The sequence below is a fragment of the Podarcis raffonei genome, chromosome 6 (genome assembly GCF_027172205.1).
Source record: "Podarcis raffonei isolate rPodRaf1 chromosome 6, rPodRaf1.pri, whole genome shotgun sequence".
NCBI lineage: Eukaryota > Metazoa > Chordata > Lepidosauria > Squamata > Lacertidae > Podarcis > Podarcis raffonei.
In genome coordinates, this window is record NC_070607.1 from 78,122,649 (window position 1) to 78,136,792 (window position 14,144).

Here is a 14,144-nt window from a genome sequence, read left to right on the forward strand (position 1 = left end):
TAAACTTGACAGCAGTAGATCTGTCTAAATGTGGGTCTGCTCCAGCCCAGTATAAAGCAGGAGCTGTGTGGGTGTCTGTTTGAAGAGGAAGTGGGGCAAGGAAGTGCGAGGTGCTGAGTTATTCTACCTGCAGTCTGACCCCACAGGTACATCTGAGTTCTCTTCTGTTACAGGAGCCCAGCTGAATGTTGTGGAACTAGAGGAGAGGTGTCAGGGAGATAGTTACATTTTGATCTTAAAACTGTATTCCTTCACCCCACATCTAGGGTAGAAATGCCTCGTCCCATATCTGGCATCCCAAGTGTAAGTTTTCTATAAATATTAATTTTGATTTTTTTTTATTTTTTAAATTTTGATTTATGAATGAGCACATACAAAAGTGATATAGACTGGATGCAGACTGATATGTCAATCCCTACCTGTGGACAGACAGCAGCAAAGCACAGGGCAAGTTTTACTAATAGATTTTGCTTGCACCAGTTGGCCCTCAGTGGCCTCTCCTCACATAGCACAGGCTGTGCCAGATATATCTGTCTGCCAGAAAATATTCCTTTCAGCTTCAGCAGAATCCTTCAGGATTACAAGCAGTGGGTAGGTGTCACATGGCCTAGATTCACAGCCACTAATGTACTTGATGGACACTGCTCTTTTTTATTCCTGGGACATCTGGGGGACAGTTTGGGTTTTCTCATATTCATTCAGCAGTTAAAATTATCCTTGCTGATCAGTCAGGGAAAGCAGCTTGCCGTAGTCATTATTGGAAATGCAAACCAATCTCACACAGGCATAGGAGATGTACCTTTATCTAATCCCTGACCGAACACGTTGGGCAGGATTTGCTCCCTTGAATTTCAGAATGAACTCATTACTGGAACAAGATTCCCAGACGCTGTTTCAAAATTGACTTCTGGAGGCGGAAAGTCATTCTGTTTCCTGCTGCCATCATAAAAAGCAAATGCAAATATGACATGAGTTTGGTCGGAAGTGTCATTAATCATTCAGCTGAAATCATTACAGGAGATTAAATGTATGTGTTCAGCTATGTTTTAAATAGCAGGGTTCCCCCACCCTGCTTTCTTGCTCTACAGTAGAATCGCACGGATTTGTAAACAGTTTGGATAATTAATGAAATAGGTCCATTTTCTTGACCACCTCATTATAAAATGGTACTTCGGTTTGGCCCACATGTAATGCTAAGCCAATCTACGGCTTACTGTCAACGAGAAAGTGTGCTGATGCACAGGAAGGAAATTGCAGCTACTGTACTGGGAGCTGAGCCATGGTTTGGCTTAGAGTTACATTTCTAAGCTCATGGTTTCTCTTGCTCCTAACAAGCCATGAGCTGCAGCCAAAGTTTGTTCTTTGCTTACTTACTGCTCATGGTTTGTTTGGATGATTTATCTGCATTATATTGTATATAATCTATAGGGATACATGTAGCCTTCCTGAGAAGTAATAGCCACAGACATCAGTCCGCAGACAATTCCAGACAAAACTGACCATTATCCTGCACTTTCTAGCGCAATCGCCCTGTCACTTTTCTAACCATAGAAAGTCTGATAAGAAAAATAGCAGAAAATTGCACAGAAAACTGTGGGATGACAACCACTAGCTGGCAATGTATAACCTCCACACGCATGTCAGGTTTAGTGTTAACGATGACATCATATAACCTTTTGGCAAACTTTGGGCAAACATTTCCCCTCCCCCCAAATCTTTTTTATGGTCATAGACCAGCATAAGGAGGGAGGGGTACAATCATTTAAAATCTAGAAAAACACACAAAAAACCCCCCTTTTTATAAAAAACAAACGAACTAAAAGGAGTAAAAACAGAATATATACATAAAAGTCTATAAGAATCCAAAAGAAGCTAAGAAAGTCCAAAAGAAGCGTTAGGAACATTAGACAAGAATGAAAGAATGTAAAAGGTTAGTACAGTTGTACCTCTACTTATGTTCACCTCTTGTTACGTATCCTTCGGGATACATGCGCAGCAAACCCAGAAGTATTTTTCCGGGTTTCGCCGCATGCGCAGAAGCGGCACCTCCGGATACACACACCTCGGGATCTGACTAGAGCTCCAGAACGGATCCTGTGCACAACCGGAGGTACCACTGTATATATAAGACTATAGCAATCGGTCTACAGGGCACTCTAATATGAGTGCTCATTATATTTAGTTTGTGGCACAGGTCATAATCCGTCGAAATTTGAGAATGCTGCTGTACAGAATCTGGCAGTGTTGTATGTTGTAGCACGATCAGTATCTGAAAGCAGCAGGGAGGTATAGAATTGTCCTGTGCGCCCTGGGTACTTATGCAGTGATGGTTAGATGAGGCTAGTACAAATCTCTCTATTGTAAAGACACTGGAGAAGCACATGCTCTGTTGTTTCTACTTGTCCAGAGTCACAGGAGTATTGCCTCTCCAGATAATCAATTGGCCTTCAAGGACAGCCAAGGGGAGGGCATGACATCAAGCCAAGGTAAAGGCCCTCTGGTGCTTAGGGACTTCAAGTTTAGCTAGATATGCCATAGGGGAGGCAGAGTACCTGGAAGATTCATTGGCAATAAAAGTTGGGGTCCTGGCTAGATCCAACTAGAGCTCAGTATCTGTAACACACCGTTTTATGAGAGCTTTGGCCTGTTCGTATCCCATGCTGAGTAGAAAACTTGGAGAGGAGCCCAAGGTTGAGATTTTAATTACCACAGTCTGTTTCCATGTGTATTGAAAATCTTCGTTGATAGTTAGTGGGGCAAGACCAAGGGGAAATAAAGATAGGCTGAGCCAGTAGTTGAGTATGGTCACCCACAGTCTAGCCTCCACTTTTATGAAACCCGTCTCTAGTCTCAGGGTGGCATTAGAGACACATTTTGGGACTTGAAGAGCTGATCTTAGGAATTTGGATTGTACAAGTTCTAGGGGCCAAAATTAGAGAAGGGGCCCACCTGGGCACCATAGAGAAGTTGTGCTATTGTTTTGGCCTCAAATAATTTGAGTGCTGCAGGTATATAGTGGGCACCTCTTGTTTTCAGCAACATGTTCCCCATGGGCTTTCCTACTGCTGGTAGAGTGAAAAACTACCCCCAGGTATTTGAAACAAGAGACCTGCTCAACCTTGTGGCCATCTATGCTCCAAGAGCGGCTCTTAGGCCTTTGTGCAAACATATCAACATGAATCCTCAGCCAACAACTGGTCTGGAAGTTGCCTTGGTCACTGTTCTTCCTGTAAAAAAACCGTCAATGGTGTGGCACATGATCTTCTGTGCTGGAGAGGCGGGGTGCACAGCTTCCAGTCAAATAATTGATAAGTGTTCCCACCAGAGTACTATATCAAATACAATTACAATTCAGTCTTATATATGTTAGCTAGAAAGTAAGTCCTGCTGCATTCATTGGGGGTAACTCCATGCAGGAAGTTACCCCCAATGTTAAACCCACTAACTAGAGAGGCAGGAAACCCTCTGAACACAGCCGGCTTACTTCTGAGTTAATATGCACAGAAACTACCAGTGTTTAATCTGTGCAAGTCAAATGTCAGTCCCTTGTGTTCATTGGCACTGTTTCTCTCTCAGATATGTACATATAGCTGTCCTTTTTCTATTGATTTTTTTTTCAGTGAACAAATAAAGAGAAAGTGGGGGGTGGAAGAAAGGGAGAAGTGCTTTGAGACTGTAATACAATATGATATATAGATAAATAAGTACCACTATTATTCCATCGAGTATAGAAGTCATTACAATTTCTCTAAATGTATTCCAAGTATCATTATATTTGTCCATGCACAGTCTGTGTCTAAAAGCAATCGTTCATATGTTGCGCGAGTATAGCTATCTTCTTAACAAACTAGCAAAATAAGATAGGGGAAGACATTTTCAAGATGGGTCAAGAAGAACTTGCCATATGGACTGAAGTTTTGCAGGTAACTAGTGATGAATTCTTCCTGACTGATTTTGAAACTTTTCCCTGCGTTAATTTCACTACTGCAATGGAAGTGAAATTCTAGAGGGAAAAGTATTCCTCCTGCTAATTATGCTTCCCCATATTCATTCATGTAGCAGTCAGCATAAATTTATGTAGCCCTTGAACTAATTTCATGCAGGTGGCAAGGACAGAAAAAGGAGGATAGGGGGAGCATAAAGAGAGAGATAAAAAGGGCAGCCCGGCCCATTTTCTTTGATTATTCCCCTTACTGGAATGTGGCTCTCAAAAAAAAAAAGGTTCTCCACTTCTGGGATACAGAATACTTATTTTCTTGAAGCATAATTTAAATTGCCTGGATGCAGAATTCCGTTCCGTTCCGTTCCATTCTATATTATGTGAGGTACTCCTCAGTCCTGGATATAACTGGAAACTATATAGCTGGAGATTATGTTCCACTACAATCCCATAGACCTCAGCTTTTGCACAACATACTAAAATGTGCCTTTGACCCTCTCTGAGGTGATGTGCCATGTGTAAATGCTGTCAACACAGGACAGATTGTGCGAAAGAAATCAAATTAGCACTGCAGCCGTTGCATATTTTACATTGGCATTGTCGACTGATTTAAGTGTTGTGTGTGACAGTGCTCTGACCTTAATGTAGACTACGAGCTTCCTGGCTCAGTTTTGCCCACAAATATTTGGGACCTAATTAAGGCTGGTTGCTCTGTTTCGGTTCATAAGCACGTTCGTTTGAGAGACGGGGGCGTGGGGGGAGATTTGCTGTTTAGTTTCTGCACTGAGCTAAGGCTTACCAATATGTAAACAATAATGCAGCCGATGGCAGTGCTGCTAGGAGACGATGACACAACCCAGTCAGATGAGGAGAGAATGAAATATGAATCCAGAAGTCACCTTGTTTAATGGAGGCGGGTCAACTGCTCAAGTGTGTTCAGTAGGATCTTAGTGTCACGGGTGGGTGACCTTATTAGTGAGCAATGCGCACATCTGACAGCTCTCTTTACACCAAAGACAAACGGCTGTACCTTCTCTCAACCAGCCCTCTTCAGTGAAATATATCATTGTACAGGTAGATGTACAAAGATTTGGCCAATCAAAATGTTTTATGGGCTTCAGGACCATTGCTTTTCTTAGTATGCTGTTGGGAGTAGAGGCAAAGGGATCTGTCAGTGTTGGTTCTCACAGTTGTTCATTTTTCCAGCTGCAATTTTATGCAGCAACTTTTTTTTTTAAAAAAAAATGGTCATAAAAGTTCTCAAGCATTTAAGTGCAAACTTTCCCCAATAAACATGTTTGTATGCATGTTTTGACTAATGGACACATTTCAGCAAGCAGTTTCTTATAATACAATGCATTTGTGTATGTTAACCTTCATTAATACATGCATTTATATGCATACTTTACCCTAGTATATGCAATTTTTGTACATATTACTTGCATTGAAAAATTCAGATAAATTTGAATTTAGAAGGATGTCTGTTTCTGTTCTCATATTGTTTTGGAAAATGTGTACATGCTGCAGAATTGCATACAAAGATGTGTTTATTAGGAGATATTTGCTGATGAATTTTCATGAAGACTTTCAATAAAATAAACGTGCAAACTAATGTGGAACTGTGGAGAACTGAAGATCAGAAAAGTTGAGAAACTGGGGAAAATAGAAATTGACAGATTCACCCATTCCTGTCTCTGTGACAGTTTCTAATCTAGTCTAGTAGAAGACTATGAAGGGGGGGGCTATTTAAACCAGAGAACTGTTATGAGAGGAAGGGTTAACTCACACCCTTCTCTGCCATGGCTGTGGGGAAACTGGCAGCCTTCCCTCAGCTACATTTCATTAACAAAAATATAACATTGGGAGATCACAGATCTCCCATCAGTAATTAATAGTTTGGCCTCAAACCAAATAATAATTAAAGTTTTAGAGAGACCCTTGGTCATCTCTGAAGAAAAAGAATGCAACTTGAAATCAAGGCGTCAAATCAAATGATAAATCAATATTAATCACAATGCACTTACATTCTGAAAATGGGTTGATCTGCTTTTATTACCAGATAGATAACAGTCAGAAGGTATATACTAAGGCATACAAAGTGCTCTTAGCATCACTTGTGATAGCTCCACTAGTCCTGAGTTAGGATTGAATTTATATCTTTTATGTGCAAGTTCCAAAATCTATGCCCAAGATTGCCTTGGTGTTCGTAATGTGATCTTGTATTGTAGGTTGCTTCCACGCTAATACTTTGTTCTGGAGTTGCCCCTTCAGTCAATGTCATTGCCAAATTGTTGCATTCTAGTGCTTTCTGTGTTGTTCTCCATTGTTTATTAGACCTAGTTTTTGATAAAATGTGAATGTAGCACCTGCCTGCCCATTAACAAAGCATTTCTAAGGCTTTTAAGTACTACTTCACTTTTAATTAAAAGCTTCCTGCTCGCAAGGTCTGCCTCCTTCCCACCCCCTATTCAGCACAGCTATGGGGTTACTGATGAACTGGCCCTTTCTTTTTCCCTAACTGATTATCTTCTCTTCCCTCTATGAGGTGATGAGACTGTGATGAAGCAACCTTGGTCCTTCCCCTGTGGTTTTGTTTCTGCCTTATGCTTCCTAATTCCACTGGAATTTCATGCTGGTTGACTGTCTCTTGGCGATGTTCAAAAACCTCTTATTGCCTTTTCTAGGTCCTGAATACTTGAAGAGGCGACTGCTCCAGGAGCTCATGGAGAACGAAGAGAATATAGAGAATACTGAAGAGCCACCACCTGTGGAACAGCCACCTCCACCACCACCTCCAGAGAGCCCTCCGGTTGATGAGCAAGATTCCACCAAGCCCAAAGAAAGTCCCGCTCGAACGCCTTCACCAGCTGGAACACCACCTGAGGCCAAACGAGCGAAGCAAGGTTCTCAGAAAAGCCCTGGGAGCTGGAATGGAGATCACGGCAAGGATGGCAGTGGCACGGGAAGTAGGCCCAACACACCTTCTAAAGCTTTGCTAGCACCTGCAGAGAAGGCAGCAGGTGGCAGTAGGCCTGCTTCCCGGAGCCCCAGCCACCCTAGCCATGTGAGGGTTGCTGCTGACCAGATGGAGATCAAACCCCTTCAGAGGATACATCAGGAAGGCGACGTTGCATTATTTCAGGGCTATCACAGCTATGCTGTGAGGACCTCCCCGGTTACTCCCCCAGTGGACTTTGAGGAAGAATCATTCCCTGACTCCAAGTTGCCTGCCAAGCCAAGTTCCCCAGAGCCCAAAGCTGATGTGAAGGCCATTGAGCACAAACCGGAGCCGCAAAAGAGGGGAGGTACACCTGTCTCTCAGCATGAAGCAGCTCACGAAGAAAAAAAAGCACTCAGAGCAGAACCTAAGCAGGATCTCAAGCAACACCCGCCACCAGAACCCAAAGCAGAAGAGAAAGCCGAAGCTGCAGCTGAAGGCAAGCCTGAACAGAAAACTGAAACGAAGGTGGTGCCCAAAACTGACCCCAAGGCTGTGGTGAAGAAAGTTGCTTCACCAGAGGCAGCAACGAAAGAGGTGGAAGAGCATGAAGAGGTGCTGCTACATGGTCTTTATAAAGGAGAGGGGAGTGGTTTTTTCCCCATTGGGAGCTGGATAGGGGAGGGAAAGAAGCAAATAATAATCTGAATCTCCTTTTCAATTTCTCGTTTGCTTCACTGCTGTCATTTGTGCCACATTGCTTTCATGTACAAAAACGGAGGTTGGTACATAAGTGCACGACATGCATGCACCTGATCTGGACTACTGTCTAGATGTGAAAACTTATTTTCAAAACTACAGTACTGTGTGAATTGTTATGTGTTCCATTCCATCAGATGGGGCTGTAAAGTACTATGAATTGACATTTTAAAGTCAGGTCAATAAATACTACCAGTTGCAGATAGGATTTACTCAGGTGTGGGGTGTTTTTTGTGTATATATCACCTATCCCTTTTCCACCTCCTGCCAAACAATTAAAAAAAAAATAACTAGAGCAATCTTCTAGCTGTAAAATTTGCTCTGTGGTTCAGAAGATCTCTCTCTCCCCCCTCCCCCCCCTCCCCCCCCCCCCACACACAATGAGAGAGAGAATCACACAATATATTATGTGCTATCTATATTTCCAGTACCACAGACATGTTAAAATACATGTCGTGGTTTGTTGAAAATGTTAACTTTGTTGACTTACTGCTAGGGTGAGTGTTCCTAGATTGTAGAACAGGGTTGGCATCAATGGCAGCTGGTGCTCATTGGGGCTGGTAGTACAGAGGGTAGCTGATGATTGGTGAACTCAGGGGTAGCAATAGGCAGAGCAAATGGCAGGCAGAGCGCTCTAAGGCAGCAAACCTATTCACCCCCACAGAAGAGTAAGTGAACATCTTGGAACTTGCTTCTGAATAAAAAATGCACATGATTCTGTTCATAATTACAACTAAATCACACCTCACCAGTGTAATTAATCATTTCATATAGTGATAATACATCATTCTGATAGAGAAGCCAGCAAATATTACCTTCAAGAACAGAGCTATTTATTCCAAACAGCCCAGTCCAATGCATGGTTACTTGGAAGTAAGCCCTGCTGGGTGCTCCCAATAAAGTTATATTGCAAACTTCCCAGCCTGGTGCCCTCCAGATGTTACAGTTCCAACCATCCCTGACTATTGGGCTTGCTGGCTGCGGCTGTTTAGAGTTGGAGTCCAACAATATCAGGAAGGCATCAGGTTGAGAGCAGCTGTGTATTGGAGTGCCAGGTTAGAATTCCCCATTATTTTCCTTAGCCGTGCTTCTGTGTCTGAGATGCAGAAATTGAACAGGTATGGCTATATCCATGGTGGAGAAAACATCTTCCAGCCTGAATTTCTGCCTGTATACGTAGAAGTGATTTCCCCCCGAAGTTCATATGAGTGCAGCATTCACAGCTTTTTTAAAAAACAGGCTAATGCTGAATTCACAGGAGCAGAGCCAGTAAAAAAGGGGTTGACATTCTGCTGTCACTCTACAGTCTAGAAAAATGCCTCAGGTTTGCAGAAGACAAATTTGGTTACCATCTTTTCCGTGCACAGGGCTCCAGTGCCTTTAACAGCTGCGGGAAAGGCAGATATGCAACATGTGTAGCTTCTCTCAAAATGAAGATTTAGCACAGCTTGCTCCAGGCATCAAAATGAACATTATCCCAAATATGGTGGCATGAGACTGACCTGCACAAATGTTTAGGTGCGGTGATGATGGAATGAAAGCAAATAACCCTAACCCTATTGATTTCATTAGTACTTACTGCAGGACAAGGGTGGCTAACCTGTGAATGTTGTTGGACTGCAGCTCCCATCAGCTTCAGCCATCATGGTCAGTGGACAAGGATTATGGGAGTTGTAGTCCAACAACATCTGGTGAGACACAGGTTCCCACCACTGCTCTACGAATTGCTTCTGACAGTGGTGGCTATAATGCATAAAAGCCATTGACAGAACTATTTTTGCTTTCACAAGCGAGGAAGTTTTTCATCTGTGTCTTCTAAATCACAGTAGATAACATTATACTCTTGTTGCTTTTTCCTTAGGGACCTAACACAATCATCATTTGCATGGTCATCCTATTGAACGTTGGCCTCTCCATCTTATTTGTCCATTTTCTGACATGATGAGATGCTAAGACAAGGTAAGGGGGACAAATGAAATGGCTCAGAGTGCCCTATTGTTTTGACATTTTGGGAAATGAAGACTTCGCTTTGGAACCTTTTTGTAAAAGGACAACTTGGTTATCTGGCTACACATCAGTGCACAACTATTGTTTCCTGTTTTGTGAAGAAGAGGAGAGCTTCCAGTTCTGTGCATGTTTATTTAGAAGCAGTTCAGTGAGCGGTTGGTCCCAAGAAAATTTGCATACAGGGTCACAACAGGATATCTATCTACCCTCTCTCCATGTCCCCCCCCCCGTCACACACACACACACACACGTCTCAGATCTTGAATAAAAAAATAACAAGAAGCTGCAAAAGCTTCCTTACAGAACCACACTCATATACACAAACTCCTGTAAATACATGAGACCCAAACCATCTCGGACTTTAAATACTAGCATTAGGATTGTGAATTGGGCCAGGTAGCTTACAGGCAGTCAGTGAAGCACTTTCAGGATTGGTGCTTCATGATCCCATTTTGCTGTTCTGCTCAATAGCCAGTGGCTGCATTCTAGCTGTAGCTTCATTTTCAAGTGCAACCCTACATAAAATGAATTGCAATAATTCAGCCATGACTTTTGCTGGGTGAAGGCCTCTAATTCCTTGTTAAATAATTCCTTTATCCTGACACCTCTTGTTGAAAGCTTTTTGGAGTGTGACATCTTAAACATTAACTTAAACCAATAATTATATGTTCTATTACCATTGCTACTCCCTGTTTTCTTTCTCGCTGATTTCTATTCTTACAGAAGTTTCTGCTGACATCTATGCCTTGCCAGAGGTATAACACCATCCATTCAGAACCATCTAAAGAGGGAGGAGCTTAGAACCCAGTGTTGGCATTGTGGTCATGAACTTCCATAGAAGGCTTCTGAAGAGCTTGTTAGGCTAGGCCCCCAACTGTAGACGATCTGCCCAGCAGGAGGAAACCTTGACTGTTGCATCCCCCTCCTCATTCTTCCTTTTGTTGTGAATGAGAATTGCCTTAAAGTTTCACAACTGTGCTGATACTGTTGTACTGCAGTTTGAAGAAACAAGGATTCATCTGTAATTGCGGAAACACAAACAAGGCTGTCTCTCCTTCAAATTCCACCTTGAAAATTCCAGGCTTCACTGGAAGACACGTCGTTATAAATCTCCCGAAGAACACCATGTTTCTAAGCTATGTAGCAGCCAGGAATAATTGTTATAGCTGTTGATTTAACTTCTCCCACCCAAACCAAGATTGTTATGAATCCAGCATTAGGAAAGGTTAGGCTATGCTCCCCGCTGCTGCATAACTGTGAAAAAATTCTGTGTAGAAGTCCAGATTTTAGAGCAGGCAAAAGCCATTTCCTTGAATAGTGGATCCACACTAGGATCCAAGTGAATCCACAGTGGAAAAAATGAAAAAACATCTATGGATTTCAGTGTAAGGATGCTTAAATGTAGTCTTATAAGCAGTCCCTAGAAGTGGATCCTCTGCAGTTCTGCCAAGTAGGAATTAGATAGAGTGAATCTTCTTTAGAGTTTAAGAAACCTCACTAAGGGCTACATTTTGAATGTGGTTCGCAAAGTACTGGTAGATGAAGTCAGTGCTCAGTTAAGCAGTGCCTTGTCAGCATATTCTTGTCGTTGGAAGTTGCCTATTCCCCAGAAGTTAGATCAGCCGTGAGATTCACTTTGTACATTAAGTTTTTCTCTGGGTATTGAGATGCACATATGACCTGGCATATGCAGAACCCTAAAAAATGTAATGCATGAATCAGCCCTAAATGTGTTTGAATGTTTTTCCTCCCCTCCCAAAGCATAGGCTTTGATTCAATTTCAAAAGCTTTAAAATGTGCCTTATTTAAAACTGACTGTGAACTTGTATGTTTGCTGACACTCCTTGGTGCAGCAGAAGCTGGTTAAAATGAGAAAGTGGAAAAAAGGAACTTGAAAAATGTTGGGTTTAAAAAAGAAGGCTCCAGTTGCAGATGCCAAGCAGTGAAAGCCTTATAAATATGGTGCCATAGACAGGCAGCAGGTAGACACCAGGGTAGTATTTTTTTCAGATCAGATTACTTAGAATTCATAAGTCGCTGAAAATGAAATTGGGAAGCAGGAGTGATGACATTTTGTGCCTTTCCCACTTGCTTTTTCTACTTTAATCAAATTATATTGTAAATTGGAGGAAGAGGGATACATTATCTCTGCCCAGCAGCCCATGTGTTGGAAGAGGCTTCAGCAAAATGCTTAGCCATGTTTGAGGAACATCCGCAGAACATGGGGTGATAACAATTTAGCCAGCCTTGGGTTTTATGATTACTTTTTCTCTTCTAAAGGTGTTTGTAACAAATAGGCTGTTATTTGCTTTTGAAATGTGACAGCCTGTTTCCTGGCTCCCTAGCCGCCAGATGTCCAATTTCAGTATGCAAACTGCTTTATAACTATGTATGTTATTTTCTTTGAGAGACCTCAGTGGCCTTTATTTATCATGAAGCACAAAATCTGGTCCTTTTGAAAAAGGCAGAGATTGTTGCCAACCCTACCCCCACCTCATAAACCCCGCTTCATACAAAAATGATGTTCTGCTGTCTCATTCTTGTGCTTTGTTCCTTACAATGTGATGGGGAAAGTAGGTAGATTTGCTTTATGTGGCATATATAAATATATGAACTGGGATTGAGAGGGCTTCTTTAGACGTGCCCAAAAGCTTGTGTGCATCCACTGTGGGGTTTGTTTGTTTTTTAATTCATTTGAACACCTGAAACTCCATGCCAAATCCCAAGCTGCATTTGAAACTCATCATTCTCATGTGCAGTTTGCCATTCAGCACGTCATGACTGCAGTTTAGTGTACAGAACTCTTTGGGTAGTTCTTTGGATCCTAACCATATGTGTTGTATGTAGATCCGGAGGGCTTGTGCAAACATGGTTATCCCTTGGTCCCTACAACATGTAGTAACTGCTGTGTTTACATACAGGTAGCCACAGGTCTACCTCCAAGAAGTAATGATAAGTAATTCAGTAGAGCACAAACTGGTTACGTTTGATAATGCAGCTCCCAAGCACTTTCATATTCCCTGCCGTATCTTTTCTAGAGTCCCGAGACCCCCAGCCTTCTGTGTTTTTAAAATGGCAATTTCCTAGCCCTCGTTGTTCCAAAGATGAGCTTGAGCGTGACAAACTTTTAAAATGTACAAACATCATGCCTCAAATCCAGAGCCCTGTGTGAGCTCAAGTGTACAAATGATGGAGACTTTTCATTTGCTTCAATGGAAGGGGCTCTGTGTCCATGCATTCGTAAGCTGTCCTCTCTTTTAAAGCGAGTGGAAGGGTCTTGTTGGTAGGGGAGCTGCATGTGTGCAGCATAGTGCTGGCATCCTCAAAGAACCGATGGATCAGAACAAATGTATGCACAAGCCTCCTGGTTTTTTGTTTCCCAGCGCGAGCAAGAACAGGTTTACCTCAAGTTTGCATGCCTTCAAAAGCAGGTGTCTGTTGTTTGATTTTTCAGGTCTTACAAAAACGGAAAATGTTGTCACCACCAACAACACACCTTAATCACAAGGTTTTTTAAAAAATAAAAAGTGTATGGCAATTTGTATAATATCGTCCAGGAGTTTTCATCAGTTGTTCTGCTGGATTATGTGCAATAATAAAATGTTTTCTTTTGCTCACGTTACCCACTGTAAATTTTTAGATTGGTGGCTGTTAGAAATGGTACATCTCTGATATTATGCATTTTAAGTTAAATGTTAACTAGTCTTGTTCCACAGAAACAGCAAGCCACAAATCTAGGTGCAGCCCCGTCAAAGTTAAGTCATTTTCAGTTCCGTAGCTTTCAATAGGACCATTTGAATGCATAATAAAATCTCTCCCATTGAAATCAATAAGGTGGAATCACGTCCCAAGAGATATGGGGTTCAACTGATTTGTGTGTCAGGTTGTTATATAAACTGCAAATAATAACATACTAGTGAGAACTTAAGTCAGAATGTGTGAGATCTGTTTCATGGTGACAAAGTGCTTGGCCCCAGCTGAGAAAGTGTAAATGTGAGTTAAAACAAACGTGCGAGGAGAGGGTAAGAAAGGCACATTTATTTATTTAATTATTTCAAAAGGTCAGGCAAATAAGGGCATAGTAAGGTCACTGTGTGCTTGAAGCAAAATTATGTAAAAACGTAAAACTCAGGAACTATATTCTAGGGGTTGGAAGTCTGTAGGAAAGCTACTGTTCAGTGCTACCCTAGCAGAGGAGGGCAAGTTTAGCCTTCTTTAAAAGCACACCCACCCCACAAGCTCTTTCCCCCTCAGTTATAAAGGTTAGGCTGTCGTTGCCGGAAAAAAGATTCAGCTAAAAGTTCCAGCTGCCAGTACAGATTAAAACCAGCTAAAATCTAGCCTAGTATGAAAGGTAGAGTGCAAAGTACCTGCAGGGTAACTGGAACGCTAAAAATTGTGTTGTTGCCAGTACATAAAACAAAAATAAAGTAAGATCTAGTCAGTCCTTTTCAGTAATATTACTGATAGTGTGCGAACTGGACCACAAAGGAGGAAGGT

At 42.0% G+C, this 14,144-nt stretch overlaps 1 protein-coding gene across 5 annotated transcripts in view; it reads left to right on the forward strand.

The window, feature by feature from the left end:
• The window catches only part of JPH2 (junctophilin 2), a 63,638-nt gene extending 50,372 nt beyond the window's left edge, over nucleotides 1–13,266 (forward strand). For 2 of the 5 annotated variants that reach the window (XM_053394132.1, XM_053394133.1), the window contains exons 4-6: nucleotides 6,625–7,493; nucleotides 9,499–9,596; nucleotides 10,368–13,266. In XM_053394132.1, the coding sequence (XP_053250107.1) occupies nucleotides 6,625–7,493; nucleotides 9,499–9,579 (950 nt within the window). In that variant the 3' untranslated portion in view covers nucleotides 9,580–9,596; nucleotides 10,368–13,266. Of the gene's footprint in view, nucleotides 1–6,624; nucleotides 7,494–9,498; nucleotides 9,597–10,367 lie in introns of those variants that run through there. The other 3 variants (XM_053394136.1, XM_053394135.1, XM_053394134.1) reach the window with 3 other exon arrangements.
• The last annotated feature ends 878 nt before the right edge of the window (nucleotides 13,267–14,144 follow it).